The sequence below is a fragment of the Podarcis liolepis genome, assembly GCF_965112155.1.
Source record: "Podarcis liolepis genome assembly, chromosome: 3".
Lineage (NCBI taxonomy): Eukaryota > Metazoa > Chordata > Lepidosauria > Squamata > Lacertidae > Podarcis > Podarcis liolepis.
This window is the reverse complement of record NC_139557.1, coordinates 120,859,706-120,881,205: the sequence shown is the minus strand read 5'-3', so window position 1 is coordinate 120,881,205 and position 21,500 is coordinate 120,859,706. Positions and strand designations below refer to the sequence as shown.

The window sequence follows — 21,500 nt, the reverse complement described above, 5'->3', positions numbered from 1 at the left end:
ATAAAGGAGGAACTCTCTGCATGGAACAACTCTACAAGGAATCACCCTGTGTATCTGAAGAAGCGTGCATGCACACGAAAGCTTATACCCAGAACAAACTTAGTTGATTTCTAAGGTGCTACTGGACAATTTTTTAATTTATTTAAAGTAAAATAGTGTTGCAGTGCATGTGTCTGTATACTGCAATTTCACAGGTACATGGAAGTGTAATGACCCACAGTCATCTTAAGAACCACCTTACAAGTTTCTATCCCCTATGAATAAAAGGCACAATGTTAGCAAAGCTTGCTGAAGTTATAGAATCAAAAAATTCAAAGTTGGGAGGGAGCTTGAGCATCATCTAATCCAGCCCCCTGCAATTTGAGTTTGGATTTGATATCCCGCCTTTCACTCCCTTTAAGGAGTCTCAAAGCGGCTAGCATTCTCCTTTCCCTTCCTCCCCCACGACAAACACTCTGCGAGGTGAGTGGGGCTGAGAGACGTCAAAGAAGTGTGACTGGCCCAAGGTCACCCAGCAGCTGCATGTGGAGGAGCGGAGACACGAACCCGGTTCCCCAGATTACGAGACTACTGCTCTTAACCACTACACCACACTGGCTCCCAGTGTGATTCAGGAATCTTTCACCCACGACCCTGAGAGTCAGTCTCATGCTCTACTGACTGAGCTCTCACCGAAAGCAAAAGTTTTTAGTTGATGGGGAGGAGGGTTAGAGCATGGGTAGGCAAACCAAGGCCCGGGGGCCGGATCCGGCCCAATCGCCTTCTAAATCCAGCCCGTGGACCGCCTGGGAATCCGTGTTTTTACAGGAGCAGAATGTGTCCTTTTATTAAAAATGCATCTCTGGGTTATTTGTGGGGCGTAGGAATTCGTTCATTTTTTTCTTTCCAAAATATGGTCTGGCCCCCCACAAGGTCTGAGGGACGGTGGACCGGCCCCCTGCTGAAAAAGTGTGCTGACCCCCTGGATTAGAGAGACACTTCCGTTCCCTGCACAGCCACTGCTATATTTTCCGCACAACTAGCAAAAACTTCGGAGTGAATTGGGCAAGGGAAAGAATAAAAACATGCTCACTTCGTGGAACACATCCAGGACAATAAATAAATCTGGATTTCCTCTTTAAGCACAGAACTTTGACCAGGTGGTCCTTGTTTGACTCCTCCACTGATACCTATCTGCTTGGGTTTCCTTAACCCAGCAGATCTGCAGTGCTTTGGCCAGGCAAGCAGGCTTCTATTCTTATTTATTTTTTGAATTTATATACCTCCCTAATAACCGGAGGTCTCAAGTCTGGGAGGGAGGGAGAAACAGAGCGAGCGAGGATTCGAGGCTTAACGTAAAGGAGGTGTTTTTATTTTAGGTAAGGTACATCATGTCACAGGTATGGTACAATATTACAAGTTTAGTATGATACAAGTGAGCATTAAAAACTTTACACTTCATTACAATTTATCTTTGGATTTTTAGCGCATTTTAAAAAGGTACAACCAACAGACACTTCCGAAACCAGCTAAACATCCGTCCTTTATATACAGTCTCCCTACATTTACAAAGAAGTAAAGATCACAACACAAATCAACGGAAAGTAGTTAACTCTGAAAGCCCGCTCCCCTCCCTAAGACGGGAGAGTTAGTGACCCTGGAATCATGACCACATGGGGACGCATTCTGCACAGAGCCAAGGTTGCCGCCTTGGCAAACGCCTCTTGTGCTCATGTGTAGTGTTTAAGTGTGTCTGCGGTGGGGGAGCAAGGATCAGGCCGCTTTCGCACTCGTAGCAGATTTGGGATGAATTTGCGTGTTAAATCAGATCACCCAAAACGTCTGCCCGTGACTCTTGCCAGGTAAAATTCCCACTGGGTGTTGCCTCCTTGGCAGCTACCATTCTATACCTGGCGCGCACGCACACAAAATGGCGGCAGGTTGCTGGCGCCGCCACCTTGGGTGGGGCCTTTGTCCTCAGCCCTGGGGAAACTCTTTCAGAGATACTGGAACAAGACACGGCCGCGGCAGAGCTGGCTGAAGAAAGGCAGGGTTGTATTGCAGCGGGTTGGGCTAGATGACCCGTGGGGTCCCTCTTCCGACACGACAATTCTGCGATTCTACTGGGACGCAGCCTGCTACTGGAGCTGGTGTCGATGAAGCGCCCCAGCTGGAAAGTGGTGCTAAAGAAAACCTTCCACATTTCAAGATGATGACGACAGGGAGGTCGTTCCTCTGAAACCATCTCTCCAGCCAACTCGTTGGCCCTACAGCCCTGGGACTGCCTGCTATTGTCTTAAAAGCAGGACTGGGGAACCCAGGGGCCAGGGCTGGCTGAGACTGGTGGGTGCTGGGAGTCCCAATTGGAGGGTCAGAGGTTCGCAATCCCTGGTTCAGTGGGCAAGCCAGCTGTCAAACCGATAAGGCACAGTTGAAGGAATTGTGGCTTGGTTAAAAGGAAGCCGGAAGTACAAGCCACTGGGGCAGAGTCCCATGTGTTCAGCACCCCCAATTCAACTATATAAAAGCTTCCGATGCAAGCAAAGTGTACACAGCTGCAAACCCAAAGAAACTGCACTTTTTTAAAAAAAAGTATTTGAACTTCAAAGTCTTAGCGGTGGATAATTCTACGGTGGACCCATTGAACGTACTGTAGAAACCCTTTTCTCCATGATATAAAAAAGAAAAATGGTTATTTTTCCAGGCGGAGCTCCTAAGAGACGTCTATCTTTCAAAGCCCGGTTCCACGTGCAAATGGGTGGCGCAAGCTTGCATTTCCTTGTTAACGTGGAAAAACAACTTGCCAGTGGCGCTTTGGCTTAAGAGCTGCCACAATTTGTTGGAAAAAGCAGACCTGTTCTGGGGTTTTTTAAAGAGCAGTTAATGCAAGACGAAAGGAAAGGACGTTACGTCTTGTTGAAAAGACCGGGGGGGGGGGCATGATCCAGAAAACCGCACGAGTACCCACAGCAGGGCTTTTAATTGCAACAAGCCGTTTTATTTCACTGCCTCGAGTCCTGTTCCCAATCACTCTTGAAAGCTATTCTTTACGCAAAGGGCTCTTGAGCTCGGACAATGAATTAAATATAAAAGGAAGGGCAAAAGTGTCAAAGGGTTAGAAGGAGGCTGCCCCCGAGTCAGAGAACCGCAAAGGTTTCAAGAGGCCTTTGCCAACTTGGTGCCCTCTGAACTGGCTGGGACTGATGGAGGCTGTAGCCCTAAAGAACTGGAGGGCATCAGGTTGGCAAAGGCTGGTCTCAAAGGCGTCCTCTGGCTTACGGGCTGCCAACACAACTTGCCCAACCAGCGCCCTTTCCCCTTTGTAAAGTGCATGAAAAGTTCTGGCAAAACCCAGGGGGCCCCAACGGCAGGAAGCGTGGCAGGTTTACCTGCCAAGCAAGCCTCGGCTCACCTGGGATTGCTCACACATGCCGGAAATAAGCAGGAAGGTAATGGTAAGTTCGTTAAGGATGCCCGTTGCCGCGGTGGGAAAACTGTTGCCGCTGTGTTGTTCGGCACAGCAGCCCCGAGGGAGGGAGACTGCAGGGTGTAGGAACCTAACGTGGAATCCTAGAAACGTCCACTTAACAGGCAAACTACTGGCCCTCGTTGAGTCGCAAAACCCAGCATAACCAATTTCCACGGGACTCAGGTGGGCTTCATTCTTTAAGGATCACGACTGACAGGTTTGAAAGATTCCCCTGCAGAACTTTTTTCTTTTTTCAATAAAACCCTGCCTGGATATTAAAACGCCTAGATTTTGGCACTCATTTCATTTCTCTGAAGCTGTGCTGGGGGGCAATTGTAGCTCGTGTGGAGCATTTCTCCTCCAGTTAGAAAGCCTCGAGGAGGCGCTTTAAGACGCAACGGTGAAATATTTTCCTAACCCCCCCAAGTGTGCTTTATTAAAATTCCTAGAGGGGTGGGGGGCATAGGGAACCAGCTGCTTTTATACTCTTGCCCCCTCAGTCCTGGAGCTCGGCTTGCTCCAAAGACACCCCTTTCTGCGCTGCCACCGTCTCTTACGCATCTAAAGCCTCTGGGTTTTCTTGATCTACAGAATGTCCAGAGAGGCCTTTAAGGCTCCTTGCTCTGTCGTATTCATTTATCTCCAGTCCCCTTCGCCCTTTGTAGTGGTGCATGCATCACTGAAAAGACTATGCGCCTTAGTCTTCCTTTTCTGTCTGTCTGGAGAAGAGCGCCCCCGTTAGCTGTGGTTAAAGGGGGTCAGTCTAGAGGACCGCTTAGGGTCCCGGCCAACTCTACTGTTCTACGATGCCAAGTCAAGTCTGCCAGTTCTCCGCTTGGCGCCTGCCTGCCCCCTCCGTCTTCCACAGCTGACCATTTCCTGACCCACACGGCTTCCTATCTGAACATCAATAGGCTGCATCAATAGGAGTATAGCATCTAGATCAAGGGAAGTAATAGTGCCACTGTATTCTGCTCTGGTCAGACCTCACCTGGAGTACTGTGTCCAGTTCTGGGCACCACAGTTCAAGAAGGACACTGACAAACTGGAACGTGTCCAAAGGAGGGCAACCAAAATGGTCAAAGGCCTGGAAACGATGCCTTAGGAGGAACGGCTAAGGGAGCTGGGCATGTTTAGCCTGGAGAAGAGGAGGTTAAGGGGTGAGATGATAGCCATGTTCAAATATATAAAAGGATGTCACATAGAGGAGGGAGAAAGGTTGTTTTCTGCTGCTCCAGAGAAGCGGACACGGAGCAATGGATCCAAACTACAAGAAAGAAGATTCCACCTAAACATTAGGAAGAGCTTCCTGACAGTAAGAGCTGTTTGACAGTGGAATTTGCTGCCAAGGAGTGTGGTGGAGTCTCCTTCTTTGGAGGTCTTTAAGCAGAGGCTTGGCAACCATATGTCAGGAGTGCTCTGATGGTGTTTCCTGCTTGGCAGGGGGTTGGACTCGATGGCCCTTGTGGTCTATTCCAACTCTATGATTCTATGATCACATTTGCGCTCGTTCCAGGGCCAAATGAGAGTCCAGTCGGCAGGGGCATCTCCTGCAAAGGAGATACAGGAACCCACTTTCTGCCAAGTCAGGCTGTTGGTCCATCGGATTCAGTATTGTCTACACTGGCTGGCAGCATCTCTCCAGGGTGTCAGGAAGGGCGTCTGTCGCAGGGGATAATGCTGCCGACTGAACCTGCTTGCAAAGCACTCTGCCTTTCCTTCCAAATCGTCCGTACATCCTTCCGCAAGGGCTTTTCCCTTCCGGCTGGATGATTAAGGCACAACTTGGCTGCGCAAGCGCACGGGAAGGAGAGAGGAAGAACGGGGAGGCTGCGCGAGAAAAAGTCACCAACTCACATGCACCCACAGCTGGGCTGAGGCTCTCAAACTCTCCTTCGGCAAGCCGAAAGACAGCGAGAGAGCCAGAGTGCAACGGCGTTTGCCCACGGGAAATCCCAGAAATTTTGGAAGGGGTTCAAGGCAGAAATGAAGGATCGACGAGGAGCAAGGTCCACTCGCAAGATTACCGCCGCGCATGCTTGCGGGAGATGCTCTTGCAGAATGGGGGGGTGAGAGGGACCCCCTGCGAATGCACGAGGCAACAGGAAATCAGCTCCAAGTTTTAGCAGGCCATTGCTTGTGTCCTTCCCCTTTCAGTGGGGAAGCATAAAACAGGCAAGGGCACTCGCGGTGGCCGACTAAGGCAGCTCAACAGTCACGGGACCCTTGCAGGACTCTACAACCTCCTCTTTGACTTCAGCTCAAAAGAGGTTTTCTTTGGGGGGGGGGGGTGTTTTCTAGGGCACTGGGAATCTGTGAAATTTTCCCAGCCTCCATCTGTGGCTTGGGGGGTTTCATTGAGCTGAGCGAGCCACAAAGCGGTTCTGTTCTGGGCTCAACGCAGCCGCAGAAACTACACACCTCAGTCCGATTGCCAGCTTAAAATCTGGAGAGACGTTTTAATTCTTCGACGGGAAGGAGAGCAGTTGAGGGAAACCTGCGTGGAGCAGTGCAAAGAGGTTGGTGCAAGCTGGCGGGCGGCGGGCTGATTGCAAATCGCAAGGGCTGTGCTGCTATCATTCTTTTAGCAATAAATAAGAAATAAATACCATAGAATTTTTTGGGGGGGTGGGGGAGAGATGGGGGTGGGAATCTGCTTTACACACTGATTAAACGTCAACGCCGCAAAGGAGGAAGCCCCCCAGAGACCAAACTTTCAACCAACCGTACAGGAAACTGGTTTCATAAATACAGTAGCACCAGAGGGCATGCCGAAATAATAAATTCTAAAAACCCAAGCAGGGTCTCGCAGAAAAGTCTCTTTTTCTCCTTTAAATAGAAAAAGCACTAGAGCAGTGTCGTCAGCTAGCTGCAAGGTGTCTTTGCTTTTAAAGATTCAGGCATTTTCTTTGGGGGGGACGGGACAACCCACCACCCAACTGGCCAGCCCCCAAAAAGCCTCGTCCCAGTGCAGCAAGGGGCGATACCTTCCCAGCGATGCCGGCAAGAGGGACGAAAAGACCAGAGAAAAATACTCAAGCCAGGCACTGTTTCTCTGAAGCCGCCATCCGCCAGGACACACAAGTCTCTTCTTCTTCTCTCTCCCATGGTTTAAGGGTGAGGCCCTGAACAACAGCGCATTTCCTTAAAAAAGAGGCTCCGTGAACAGCGCCTCTTGCAGGAGGGCTGGAAATCTGTGAAGTCACGATGGCAGATGGCTTTTTTTTTTAACATCACCTGGCAGGGGGTGAAGAGAAGGATGGAAAAGGGTCGCCGTTTGCATCAGGAGCAACATGCCGATACCCCTTCATGGCAAGAAGTCAACCGACGACCCAAGGAAAGAACGAACGCCCCCACCCCCGGGCCCTGCAACTGCCCTCGCCGGCTTTGTTTAGTTGTGCAAAGTAAGGCAGCTCTCCAGGAAGTGTCGGTTTCTCGCAAGGCAGTGTCCGGTTGCTCAGTTGGCCCACGACTTCCGGTTCTCTGCGTTCCTGGGGGTCTTTTCCGCTTTGGCCAAGGCGGTCAGGGAAGCAAGGTTGGAGGCCGAGCCCGAGAAGGTGCCGCTCTTGCGCTGTTCGGGGTTGCCCCCGCCCTGCAGTCTCGTCCCGGCACTTCGGCGCCTGGCCAGCCCCGTGGCTTTCTTGACCCGGCTGGGCTTCACGAGGAGCCCGTAGCCTGGATTGCACTTGAAGTATTGCCGCCCTCCGATTGAACCGTCGTTCTTGCCTGGGGGGGGGGGGGAGAAAAGAAGAGGTTTCACAAAGAGAAACTTTTGTCCAAAATGTATAATTTATTATCCACTCTATATTTTCTATATTGGACAAACAGGTGAAACCCTACGCCAAAGGATAAAGGTAAAGGGACCCCTGACCATTAGGTCCAGTCGTGGCCGACTCTGGGGTTGCGGTGCTCATCTCGCTTTATTGGCCGAGGGAGCCGGCGTACAGCTTCCAGGTCATGTGGCCAGCATGACGAAGCTGCTTCTGGTGAACCAGAGCAGCGCATGGAAACACCATTTACCTTCCCGCCGGAGCGGTACCTATTTATCTACTTGCACTTTGAAGTGCTTTCGAACTGCTAGGTTGGAGGAGCAGGGACCGAGCGATGGGAGCTCACCCCGTCACGGGGTTTCGAACTGCTGACCTTCTGACCGGCAAGCCCTAGGCTCTGTGGTTTAACCAACAGCGCCACCCGTGTCCCTCTATGCCAAAGGATAAATGGACATAAAACTGACATCAGGAATCACAAGACAGAGAAACCAGTAGGAGAACACTTCAATCTCCCAGGACATTCTCAAAGATCTCAAAGTAGCTGTCACGTTACAAAAGAATTTCAAAAATAGACTGGAAAGAGAAGTTGCTGAATTGCAACTTATTACCAAACTTAAAACCATGGAGAGACCTGGTCTGAATAGAGACATTGGATTCTTATCTCATTATACATGATAAAGCTATTTTTGGCCATCTCATCCCTTGCTTTTTCCTGTAAGACCAATTGCAGTCGTTAACAGTCGTCAACAGGTTTACCACACCTATCAGCCAATCACCCATTCCCAACACCCTTCTGAGCAATACCCCTCCCCACCTTCTCACTATATATAAGGGTCTGTTGACTTCTGTTTCAGTGTATCTGAAGAAGTGTGCATGCACACGAAAGCTCATACCAAGAACAAACTTAGTTGGTCTCTAAGGTGCTACTGGAAGGAAAATTCCAAGTGGGTCTGAACCTCAACGTTTAAAATTGCTAATAGAGGATAAGGATTCAGAGATAACGCTAAGGGTGGCCAAGTTCTGCAGCACACAGATTTAATACAGTGGAACCTCGGTTTTCGAGCATTTCGGAAGCTGAACGATTCGGAACCCAAACGCCGAAAACCCGGAAGTCATTGCTTCCATTTTCGAATGCACTTCGGAAGTTGAACGAGGCCCGTTTCTCCATTTTTCCAATAGATTTTGCCGGCCGTCCATTGATCCTTGGTTTTTGAATGCTTCGGAAGTCGAACGGTCTTCCAGAACACATTTCGTTCAAAAGGTTCCACTGCCTAAATAAATAAATTACCGGACAAAGCCTGACCAATTCAAATCTGATTGTATTCTGCCAACTGGGAACTTGGCATGAGCCTCCGTGCTTGAACCCGCTAAGGCCATTTCTTCCGCAGATGCCTCTCTCGCTTTCCACAGCAAATCTGTGCCAAGGCTTCCTCCGTTTCGTTTTCCCCCCAATGTCTCTTTTTTCAAGTTACATTTTCCATAGGTCAGTTTCATTTGTTGAGACATTAGGAAGAAAAAAGCGGAGAAGAGGTGGAGGGGCCATGGTGGGTGTAGTCGGGAGGCGACATTTCTATTTTGCTTAATGTATGTGTGGCTTTTTGTGTCAGCGTTGTTTGTGCAGGTTCTCTTTGCTATTCGCTTGTGTTCCTTTGGTGGTGAGAGAAATTGTGGTTGGCCTAGGATGTGGTTGCTTGTTTGTGATTGGCTGTGTTGAACTTTGTTTTCATGTGTGAGTGGGGTGGGTGGGTGTTTTTCAATCAGGTTAGCCACATTGATTCTTATGCTGTTGGTGGATTCTTGTCGTTGTCTTGTTGGGCTGTGTATGTGATAAAGGGGAGCCATAATGGGGTGAAGGTATCTTCTTCTATTTGTCCCCATGTCAGTTTCAGTTTATTGGTTAATTTTTCTAGTAGGGCTGTTTCCCATACTATTTGGTACCATTGGTCCATGCTTACTCCTGACAGGTCCCTCCAGTGTCTGCTTATGGTGGAAAGTAGGTGGGTTATGAGTTCTTTGTTGTATGAGTGGGCATTATTGTCTTGGAATATGTTTAGTAGGCCCAGTTCTGGGGTGATTTCCAATACTTGCTTAATTATTTTACATATTTCTTGTATGGCTGTTGTCCAAAACAGTTGGATTTTGGTGCATTTCCCCCACATGTGTATGTACGTGCCTGTGGAGGTGAACGCTCTCCAGCATTTTGGTGAGGTTCCTGGGCGTATTAGCGCTAGTTTCCTTGGTGTTAGGTACCACCTGTAGGTGAGTTTCAGAGTTAGTTCTCTCCATCTCGTTGATATGGAGGCTTCCTCCGTCCTGAGGAAGCGGCTCCTGCCCTAGACCGGCCACCACCCTGCAAAACACCCCATCACCTCCCCAGCCACGCTTACCTGACGGCATGTCCAATTCAACTCCCACCCAGGTGCCCTCCTGGAAGTCGGTCGGCCCGACGTATCTCACGGTCCCGGTCTTATTCGTACCGACGGTCACGTATTCGCCCTCTTTCAGCCAGTCCGGGACCTCGTTGGTTTCTTCCGAGTCGGATGTGGCGTCCGGCTTCTCCTCGGAGGAGCTGGCCGCTGTGCCGTTGTTCTGGTCGGGGCTTTGCGGGCTCCACCCCTCTCTCTCCTCTCCCGCCTCCTCGGAACTCGAGAACCCCGCTGGCTCTCCTCCCAGCATGCTGGAGAAGGACCTCAGCTCCGACGTCCGGACTCTCTGGATTTTGAACGGGGAGCTCGCGACGCCGGGCTGAGGCAATGGCTCGGCCAGAACCGGAGACCTGGAAAGTCCTGCGTCGGGGAGAGATTTGGTTGCCAAAGGGGGGCTCCGAGCTGAGGGAGCGCCAGACCGCTGTGTCACCTGCGAGTCGTTCTTTGACAGGGAGGAAGAAGGAGGGCTGTCCTCGCTCGGAACTGCGGAAGAGGCCACGGGCTTTGGTTTCGAGGTGCCGTCGTTGTGCCCTCGGTCTCCGCCACCCTTAGTTTTTGCCTGGTCCATTTTGTTAAGGCCGGGGGTGACCGGATCATCTCTCGCTAGAGGAGGGATGCAAGGCTCGGGAGAGGAAGCGAGACACGGTTTCACCAGCACATCCACGGCGGCCCCAGTCTGGGCGGCCGGAGCTGGCTGCGTTGTGTCGCTCATGGCGGGCGTCTGCCCGCCAGCCGGGAGCTGGGTGTCATTCCCCAGCGCGAGCGCCTCGGAAAGGGTGGCTGTGGAAACGCTGTGGGAGAAATAGCCACTGGACGCCTCGCTCAGGGGGCTGGGCGGGCCGTCCTGGGAATCCTGTGCCTGAATGTCAGCTGTGGGCGGCTGTGGAGGCACTTTGGGGGTCCTTTCAGGGGTCTGGTCAGGCTCCGTCAACTGCGCGGCCACCTCAAAGGGCTCCTTGGCGCCTTCCCCTTGGGAGACCTAGAGCACAAACGGAGAGGCCAGAATTACAACCTGTTTAGGAAACAGCAAAGCACCGAGAAGGTAATAAAAAATTATATATCAGGCATGTGTCGGGAGTCACAGAATGCTGTGTGAGATAGTAAGTCTGCAGGCTTGAGTTTGCTAGCTGATGCAATCAGCCTGCAATACTTTCTCTGGAGTGCTGGATCAGAAAGAATCAGCAGTAATGTGCTGTCATCGGTTTAAAAGGGAAACCTGTCCAGCAGTAAGTGTGTGGTGTAGAAGAGTGTGGTCAGAGAGAGATAAGAGATAGAAAGGCCTTCCCATTTGCCTTAAGGTGTATTTTTAGTGTTATTTGGCAGGAGCTAAGAAGAGGAGGAATTAAAGAACCTTTTAATGAGGGTGAAAGAGGAGAGCGCAAAATATGGTCTGAAGCTCAACATAAAAAAAAAAAATCATGGCCACTGGTCCCATCACTTCCTGGCAAATAGAAGGGGAAGAAATGGAGGCAGTGAGAGATTTTACTTTCTTGGGCTCCATGATCACTGCAGATGGTGACAGCAGTCACGAAATTAAAAGACACCTGCTTCTTGGGAGAAAAGCAATGACAAACCTAGACAGCATCTTAAAAAGCAGAGACATCACCTTGCCAACAAAGGTCCGTATAGTTAAAGCCATGGTTTTCCCAGTAGTGATGTATGGAAGTGAGAGCTGGACCATAAAGAAGGCTGATCGTCGAATAATTGATGCTTTTGAATGATGGTGCTGGAGGAGACTCTTGAGAGTCCCATGGACTGCAAGAAGATCAAACCCATCCATTCTGAAGGAAATCAGCCCTGAGTGCTCACTGGAAGGACAGATCCTGAAGCTGAGGCTCCAAGACTTTGGCCACCTCATGAGAAGAGAAGACTCCCTGGGAAAGACCCTGATGTTGGGAAAGATGGAGGGCACAAGAAGAAGGGGACGACAGAGGACGAGATGGTGGGACAGTGTTCTCGAAGCTACCAGCATGAGTTTGACCAAACTACGGGAGGCAGGGGAAGACAGAAGGGCCTGGCGTGCTTTGGTCAAGAGTTGGACACGACTAAACGACAACAATAGAGAAGCAGAGGGAAAAGGCAGGCCTAAGAGGGAGGCTTCGCCGTGTACGATCTAAGCCTGGTTTTCTCTTTCCCATGGCTCCTTCTGGGAAGCTCCTAAGCAGGGTGTGGCAGCTCAAAAGCTGGTCTGGGTGATATCTGGGGTGGGAGGAGATGCTTATGGCACACAGAGACACTCCTACCACCTGCAAGAAAACCTCTGGTACTTTGGAAGAGAAAAAAAGGTCATCTAAGGCTTTTGGGGGGTTCTTTGATAAGTAATTGTTGCCGTTTCGAATTGTATTGTGTTATCATTTCCCCTAGTGGGTCTTGCAAAAGGCTATTCCGAGCAATTCTTTTTATAAGGTTAGGTGGCACCAGGGATGAGTTCATAGAGCCAAAAAGAAGTGTGAGGCGCCCGTCTTGGCCAAACATTTCTCCATCCCTGGCCTCGAGGGAGCAATCGCTTATCTGCATTTCCCACAGCATCTGAAGCTGCCTTCTCCAGGGTAGCAACTTCAGACATCACTCCTGATGGTCCATCAAAATTCCTCTGCCAATTTTTTAATTTTAAAAACTGAGAGCTGGGAGCGGGGATGCTTTCTTTCTTTTGGCTGTTTTTATTCATAGAATCATAGAATCATAGAGTTGGAAGAGACCACAAGGGCCATCGAGTCCAACCCCCTGCCAAGCAGGAAACACCATCAGAGCACTCCTGACATATGGTTGTCAAGCCTCTGCTTAAAGACCTCCAAAGTAGGAGACTCCACCACACTCCTTGGCAGCAAATTCCACTGTCGAACAGCTCTTACTGTCAGGAAGTTCTTCCGAATGTTTAGGTGGAATCTTCTTTCTTGTAGTTTGGATCCATTGCTCCGTGTCCGCTTCTCTGGAGCGGCAGAAAACAACCTTTCTCCCTCCTCTATTATCTTACAGTGTTTTTTATTTCTTTTTGAGGAGGGCAGAGGTTTGTTGTGTGCTTTTCATTCGAGGGTGGTGGTTCTGAGCACTACCAACTTCTGTGAAATGGGTATTTTTGCGGTGTCCACAACCATTTCTTAAAGCTCCAGATGCGCTCCAAAGAGTTGCGGACTGTCAGCAGGAGGCCCAAAACATTATTCAAAAACCTTGAGACCTGTTCTTAACACACACATACATACAAACACACACACACTCTCTCTAAGATTTAGACGTTCAGAACAGGCCACAAATCTGCGCAGCATCCTCTTACATTTCATAATTCAAAATGATCAGGCATGCACCCATTACAGAAGCCAGGGCCCAAATGATTCACAGAGAGTTAGCGGTGAGATTGCGGATTATCTGAACTCCCAGTGCATTAGCAGCCAGTTTTACAAATAGCCAATTTCTTCCAGAAAGGCCTGGTAGGATTAATATACAAATGTATGGAGCACAATAAATATGCCCCCTATTATTTACCGAAATATTATTTATATTACGGGAACGGGCACCTGCTGTTTGAAAAGGGCGATTTATGTGAACGGGGGGAAACAAGCCAGATCTATAAGTCTCTCTTAGTTATTTGGCTAAATTCGCTGGAGGGATAAATCACTCGTGCGCAAGCCAGGCGCCAGGATGTGCAGAGTCCCGCGCTCCAAACTCAGAGCCCTTCGCAAATGCGTTAACTGCGGCAGGACAAACTTGCAAGGTACAGAGTTAACAGCACCTGCTAAGATTAACAGCCCGTCCTGGTGATATATATATCTTGGCAACAGCATTGACAAACTCCGAAGAATCAATCGCTCCTGCCAAGCTGTTCCCTGTTAAGATGACTTTACACTCCACAACCCCCTCTTTTGCAGGGAACGGGGAGGTAAGTATCGGGAGGGCTCAAGCAAGGGACTTGGAAAGATAGCCCAGTCCATAGAGCGTGAGACTCTTTATCTTATGGTTGTGGGTTCGATTCCTGATTTGCAGTGGGTTGGACTGGATGACCCTCGGGGTCCCTTTAGACTCTACAATTCTAGTCCATGATTCTATGTTGTCCCCGTGTCATTGGGGGGGGGGGGAATTGCAGCATTCTAAGATGCCCCATCACACGGGAGGCAAGCAGGGCCAGATTTCGGTTTCATGAGGCCCTAAGCTACTGAAGGTAATGGGGCCCTTTATATGTCCAGCTGTCCTTTGTCAACAACAAATTGTTGCTGTTTTTTGTGTTGAATATATGCTATATGGTAATTTATGGACCTGATGCATATCTAGAAGGGACGCGGGTAGTGCTGTGGGTTAAACCACTGAGTCTAGGGCTTGCCAATCAGAAGGTCGGCGGTTCCAATCCCCATGACGGGGTGAGCTCCCGTTGCTCGGTCCCTGCTCCTGCCAACCTAGCAGTTTGAAAGCATGTCAAAGTGCAAGTAGATAAATAGGTGCCACTCTGGCGGGAAGGTAAACGGCGTTTCCGTGCGCTGCTCTGGTTCGCCAGAAGCGGCTTGGTCATGCTGGCCACATGACCCGGAAGCTGTACGCCGGCTCCCTCGGCCAGTAAAGCGAGATGAGCGCTGCAACCCCAGAGTCGGCCACGACTGGACCTAATGGTCAGGGGTCCCTTTACCTTTACCTTTAATGCATATCTAAAGCCATTTGCACATTACAAAATATGTATTTTATCAAAGTGATTGCTGAACTGAAATGCAATTAAAAAGAAGTATATTAATAGTGAAATACAATTAAGAAGAAGTATATTAATAGTGAAATACCATTAAGAAGAAGTATATTAATAGTGAAATAATGATTAAGCTCTAACTTAAAATTATTTTTCATTCGTAACAAACTTAATAATGCAAGTACCTTGGCATTTGGCAATAACGAAAGTTCCTTTAGAAACACAATTTACAAAGACTCATAATCTAGTCTCTAGAAACTTGCTATAACATGAAATAATAACAGGTGTAACTATATGGTGCAAACTACTAATATTTACAAATAGCCGAATGTGGGCACCCTGTATATAGAAATGAGCAAACCAGTGATATTTTAGGGAGCAGGCTAGCAGGCGGGGTCCATGACTTACATCACAGGAGCCTACACAACACAAAACACTGTTGCTGTATGTAGGTTTTATTTTATTTGTTTTTTATCTAATATTTTGGAAATGTACATGCAGGTTTTTTTCCCCTTTAAATTTTTTGGGGGCCCCCAAGAGAGCGGGGCCCTAAGCTAGAGCTTGTTTAGCTTATATGTAAATTGGGCACTGGAGGCGAGCAGCCCTTCCAAGAGGACCAGGAAGATGCTTTTGCTAACCCAGAGGAATATGAAGACAAGAGCAGATGTTGCCTCCAGCAATCACAGGGTTGTGTCAGCCTTGTCACCCACAGAATATGTGTGGAAGGGGGACTTTGCGGGGCGAGAGGTCAGCAGCTTTTGAGGGCCACTGAGCGAGCCTGTGGCAAAGGTGAGATCTCCGCCAGGGTCTACCCAGGTCACAGATGCAAGAGCAGGACGCAGCAAGAACCTGGCAAAGGGCTTACCTGCTTCACTTTTGCTACGGTGGCATCAACGCTGGCAGACTGGACCATAATTCTCGGGACAGGCTGTAAGGAGGAAAAGAAAGACAACCCTAAACACATGGGCAACCAAACACGGCATTATTCTGGACTGCCAGAGTGGTGCATGCTCTGGTTATCTCCCGCTTGGACTATTGCAATGCGCTCTACCTGGGGCTTTGAAGGTGACTCGGAAACTGCAATTACAGTGGTACCTAAGGTTAAGAACTTAATTTGTTCTGGAGGTCTGTTCTTAAACCGAAACTGTTCTTAACCTGAAGCACCACTTTAGCTAATGGAGCCTCTTGCTGCTGCCGCGCCACCGGAGCCCGATTTCTGTTCTCATCCTGAAGCAAAGTTCTTAACCCGAGGTACTATTTCTGGGTTAACGGAGTCTGTAACCTGAAGCGTCTGTAGCCTGAAGCATCTGTAACCCGAGGTACCATTTTATTGCAGAATGCGGCAGCTAGACTGGTGACTGGGAGCGGCCGCCGAGACCACATAACACCAGTCTTGAAATACCTACATTGGCTCCCAGTACATTTCCGAGCACAATGCAAAGTGTTGGTGTTGACCTTGAAAGTCCTAAACGGCCCAATATACCTGAAGGAGCGTCTCCACCCCCATCGTTCAGCCTGGACACTGAGGCCCAGCTCCGAGGGCCTTCTGGCGGTTCCCTCCCTGCGAGAAGTGAGGTTACAGGGAACCAGGCAGAGGGCCTTCTCGGTGGTGGTGCCCGCCCTGTGGAACGCCCTCCCATCAGATGTCAAGGAAATAATAATTATCTGACTTTTAGAAGACATCTGAAGGCAGCCCTGTTTGGGTAAGCTTTTAATATTTGATGAATTATTGTATTTTAATATTTTGCTGGAAGCCACCCAGGGTGGCTGGGGAAAATAATGATAATAATAATATATTATTATTAATAATAATAATAATAATAATAATAATAATAATAATGGGAGATTCTAATTCTATAAGGAAGTTCACAGGGAGACAACGCCCCTCCATCTTCCACAGCGTGGCGTACCTGCCAGGTGAAACTGACTACAAACACACTGGTATGAGTTTGGAGCTGGGGTGAGCTGTAGCCCCAAACCTCCCTGCCTGGATTCCCCACGGATTCAAAACGAGAAGAAGCAGCAGTAGCTGGGAGTCGAGACCAAAGGGGTTAAAAGAGAAGGTGCCTCTCTGTTCACATGACCCCCCCCCAAAAAACCTCAGAGATCCTAAGAAGTGCCATCAGTCCAACAGAATCCCCCTCCGCCTAAATCTTAAGCAGCGCATAAACAGCTTAATCAGAAAGGCCCCCTTCCATCGGAAGCCAACCCGCGAGTTACGCGAAGAATGCTATTATGCCAAATTAATTCAATCTGACTAATTAGAGAGCAGGAAGTTCTTTCAATTATTTGATGTACCTTCTGAGATACGCACTTGAATACGAGAGCAGGTTGCCTTAATTGCGGCGTCCTTATTTCTACAGATTCGCTCCTGAATTTCCAATGGAGGAGGGGGGGGGGTCAGAACCAGCTACTCTGCTCGCTGCCGTCTCCAGAAACTCCAGAGTGTGGAAATCGGTGGCAGGCCAAACAGAAAGTTGGCGGGTAGGGAAAGGACGCTTTGCAAGGGGGCGGGGAACCCTGCTTGGTCTAGACCAGCCTTTCCCAACCTGCGGGTCCCCAGATGTTGTTGGACTACAACTCCCATCACCCCTAGCTAGCAAGGCCAGAGCTCAGGGGTGATGGGAGTTGTAGTCCAACAACATCTGGGGACCTGCAGGTTGAGAACCGCTGGTCTAGACCATGGGTAGACAAACTAAGGCCCGGGGGCCGGATGTGGCCCAATCGCCTTCTCAATCCGGCCCGCGGACGGTCTGGGAATCAGTGTGTTTTTACATGAGTAGAATGTATGCTTTGATTTAAAATGCATCTCTGGGTTATTTGTGGGGCCTGCCTGGTGTTTTTACATGAGTAGAATGTCTGCTTTTATTTAAAATACATCTCTGGGTTATTTGTGGAGTACAGGAATTCGTTCATTTCCCCCCCAAAATATAGTCCGGCCCACCACATGGTCTGAGGAATGGTGGACCGGCCCACGGCAGAAAAAGGTTGCTGACCCCTGGTCTAGACAACCACAGACGTCCCTTCCAAACCTAGATCTAGGCATAAAAATAATTTAAAAGACAGAATGCATGGTTTTCGAAATCTGCACCCCCCCCCCCAGAGTCTCTGGACCTAGACACAAACTCCCCCTCCACCTGCTCAACTTTTGAAATCCCACCAAAATTAAACAGGAGTCTGGAGACTGAGGAAACTCACCAAACTATGGGGCGAGAAGGCAGCTCTTACACCTAGAGGCTCTGGGGTGGGACAGATATGATTCTTAAGGAGTAAAAAGCCCACTTTCCCACCCTGCAATCTTCCTGATCGATCAAGTTCCAATCAATGAGCTGGCCGTAATTATCAATTAATGCTATCAACCCTGCTGAGTTCTTTACTGCCTCAGCAAGACGTCAGTAAGACAGAGTGCGCTCCCTGGGCTATGGGTCACCTTGCTGAGCCCCCTCGGTGCACCGATAATTTAGAGTATTCCAATATTTTTTTCACTGTAATCAGCAGCTGTCCAGCTTTCCGAATTCAGGGAGTCCGGCCCAGCTGCACTCAGCCTGGGGGTCTCGCAATGGCTTGCCATGGGAAGCTTCACGTTTGAGGGTGCGCACTCAGTTCATGCCAGGCCTCACCACCGCCCTCCTTCTGAAGAGTCTAGGATTTGGGGGAGACTGTCCACATTCTCCCCAGAGACTTCCCGTCTTTCAATTACAGTGGTGCCTCGCAAGACGAAATTAATTCGTTCCGCAAGTTTTTTCTTCTTGCGAGTTTTTCGTCTTGCGAAGCATGGTTTCCCATAGGAATGCATTGAAAATCAATCAATGCGTTCCTATGGAAACCGCCTTCAAACCAGGTCCGGGGACAGTCTGTCCCCCGACCACTTCTGAAGGCTGGGGGGGGGGGGACAAGGGCTTTTCTTCCCACCCCCAGCATTTTAAAAAAACCCGGGACAGCGGAGGACTTCTCCGCTGTCCGGGGCGATCTTAAAATGCTGGCGGGCGGCATTTTAAAATCGCCCCGGGACAGCGGAGGACTTCTCCGCTGTCCGGGGCGATCTTAAAATGCTGGCGGGCGGCATTTTAAAATCGCCCCGGGACAGCGGAGGACTTCTCCGCTGTCCGGGGCGATTTAAAAGCCCCTGGGAAGGCAGGCAGGGGGGACAAAGACTTTCGCCCCCCGCCAGCCTTCAGAAGAGGTCCTGGACCTCTTCTGAAGGCGGGCGGGGGGCGAAAGTCTTTGCTCCCCCCCCCCGCCTGCCTTCAAAAGCCGTCCAGGACAGCGGAGAAACGCGCTGCGTTTCTCCGCTCTCCCGGGAAGGCAGGCAGGGGGGAGCAAAGACTTTTGCCCCCCGCCGGCCTTCAGAAGAGGTCCAGGACCTCTTCTGAAGGCCGGCGGGGAGCAAAAGTCTTTGCTCCCCCGCGCCTGCCTTCAAAAGCCGTCCGGGATAGCGGGAAGCGCTTCCCTGCTATCCCGGACTGCTTTTAAAATGCTGGCGGTGGGGAGCAAAGCCTTTCGGCCCCCGCCGGCCTTCCTGGACCTCTTCTGAAGGCCGGATAGGGGGGAGGCTTTGCTCCCCACCGCCAGCATTTAAAAGAGGTCCCCGGAGATTTCCCTATGGGCTTTCTTCTTGCGAAGCAAGCCCATAGGGAAATTCGTCTTGCGAAGCAACTCGCAAACGGAAAACCCTTTCGTCTTGCGGGTTTTCCGTCTTGCGAGGCATTCGTCTTGCGGGGCACCACTGTACTAGTAAATGAAAGTGAGTCCTTTCACTTCACCTCAGCTGTCTAAACAACCCACCCACCCACCCTCCAATTTATTGTTGTTGTTTAGTCGTTCAGTCGTGTCCGACTCTTCGTGACCTCCTGGACCAGAGCACGCCAGGCACTCCTGTCTTCCACTGCCTCCCGCAGTTTGGTCAAGCTCATGCTGGTAGCTTCGAGAACACTGTCCCACCATCTCGTCCTCTGCCGTCCCCTTCTCCTTGTACCCTCCATCTTTCCCAGCATCAGGGTCTTTTCCAGGGAGTCTTCTCTTCCCATGAGGTGGCCAAAGTATTGGAGCCTCAGCTTCAGGATCTGTCCTTCCAGTGAGCACTCAGGGCTGATTTCCTTCAGAATGGATTGGTTTGATCTTCTTGCAGTCCATGGGACTTTCAAGAGTCTCCTCCAGCACCATAATTCAAAAGCATCCATTCTTCGGCGATCAGCCTTCTTTATGTTCCAGCTCTCACTTCCATACTACTGGGAAAACCATAGCTTTAACTATACGGACCTTTGTTGGCAAGGTGATGTCTAGCTATTTTGATACTCTTGTTATGTCTACCTGTTTTTTAAGGTCTGTTGATTTCACTGGTATTTTCTAATGAGTTTTTAAAAATACTATTCTGGGTGAAACATGGGTAGGGTTTGCGGAATGAGTCTTGCCAGAGGAAGCCTTGTGCAATGGGGCTTCCCTCCTTCTCTTCCCACTGCATCCCCCCCCCTGAATTGCCTCAAGGGGGTCAGGAGAACCCCCCCAAACAGTGGGGAGGGGGCAGAAAGGGGGTTCATTCCGTCTGGCAAATCGAAATGCCTGGCTTGACTGAACAATCTCTTTAGTGGGAATTTTAATGCCTCCATATGTGTGTGATTAAATCATCCACACATCTTGTTAAACCAATATACAAAATGACCGATATGTTTTGAGCTTCCTGGCATGGGGTGCGGGAAGACTTTATTATTATTATTATTGCTGTTGTATACTCAAAGAAATTGACATGTGAAACAGTGCCACTCAGAAGGGAGGCATATAAATGTTTTAAAAGAATTAATAAATAAATACTCCATCATCGCCATCAGCCACCACTGCTACCTCTCTCACAGGAATCAGGAAAGGGGACAGAACACACTCCATTCAAACAGAAAACCGGCTGCACTGATTAAACTTATTGGCTGCCGCATCTGCCCAAACCCCATTTTGCACGAAGCGTTTTCAACTAATGTGATTTACGGTAACATCAGTTCCAGCAACAATGGTAAAATTTATGATGTGCACTTAGTGTTGTTTGCAACTTGCCAAATGGAAAATGTGGCTTCTATTTTTAATCCGTAAATTTCATTCCCCCAGTCTCTCCTTCTGGTAAACCCCGTGGATCCAAAAGACAGGCAGAGCCACAGCCGAGAAGGGTGTCCATGGGTACATGGAGATGGGGGAGTCTCCAGCTGTTGGGCGTGAGAGGGAGACATACCTGTCCAGATGTGGACATGGACACACAAACTCACTTATTGCCCACAGACTGACAAAACCGTGGCAGTTCAACTCTAGAGAACGTAAGGCAACAGGGCGCCCAACCACTTCAGAGCAAAGTTCATTCCAAGTCTAACACAGACTTACAGAGGCGTGCAGAATTATGCATGGTGAATCATGGGGCTGCAGAGCTGGAAGGAACCCCCCCCCCCCAGGTCCAAACTGCCCCCAGCAAGGCAATTCTTTGATTCTAGCTCCTGTGGTCCCCCAAAAGGTTTTGTTCAATGGGTAGACATCGGAGCACAGGGGCCGGCAGAGGCCGGGCGGAGATGGCTGGCAGAAGCAGCATGGGAGAAGTCAACCGCAGGTGCAGAGAGACGCTGGCGTGTTTGGAAGACTGACCGCGACAACAAAGAGGTCGCCATGCGCAGAAGCACTTTACGCAAAGCAGTGCTAAAAGTGAGCTGAAAATGTATTTTTTGTAGCAGCAGTCTGGGAGGATTCCCCCCGCTATATTCTTGAACTTCTGCTTTATTCTGAAATTGGGGGTAGCTATCTAGATCCCTTATAGGGACGCAGGTGGCGCTGTGGTCTCAACCACTGAGCCTTTTGGGCTTGCCGATCATAAGGTCGGCGGTTCGAATCCCCGCGATGGGGTGAGCTCCCGTTGCTCGGTCCCAGCTCCTGCCAACCTAGCAGTTCGAAAGCATGCTAGTGGTTTATATTGGACTGTTAAAATGGAAAACTTAATAAATATCATTATTGTTTTTAAAAAGAAATATTTTGGACAAACAAACAAATAAATAAATTCCTGCATTGCTGGAGGCTGGGGGCGTGGACTGCACAGCCCTTGGGGTCCCTTCCAACTCTTCAATTCTTTAAGTCTATGATATGCAAACTAGAATTTAGCTGATTTCTGTTTTGACAATCCAAAATCTACCCTGAATTGAAAGCTGGATTACAGAGTTTCCTCCATGTAC

General features: G+C 49.6%; 1 protein-coding gene across 1 annotated transcript in view; it reads right to left on the bottom strand.

Moving 5' to 3' along the window:
- Nucleotides 1-1,329: 1,329 nt before the first annotated feature.
- Nucleotides 1,330-21,500, bottom strand: part of KIF13B (kinesin family member 13B) — a 199,630-nt gene continuing 179,459 nt past the window's right edge. Inside the window, 4 exon segments of the mRNA XM_083494982.1 lie at nucleotides 1,330-4,340; nucleotides 4,929-7,174; nucleotides 9,606-10,623; nucleotides 15,173-15,235. Coding sequence (XP_083351108.1) covers nucleotides 6,906-7,174; nucleotides 9,606-10,623; nucleotides 15,173-15,235 — 1,350 coding nt within the window. The 3' untranslated portion in view covers nucleotides 1,330-4,340; nucleotides 4,929-6,905.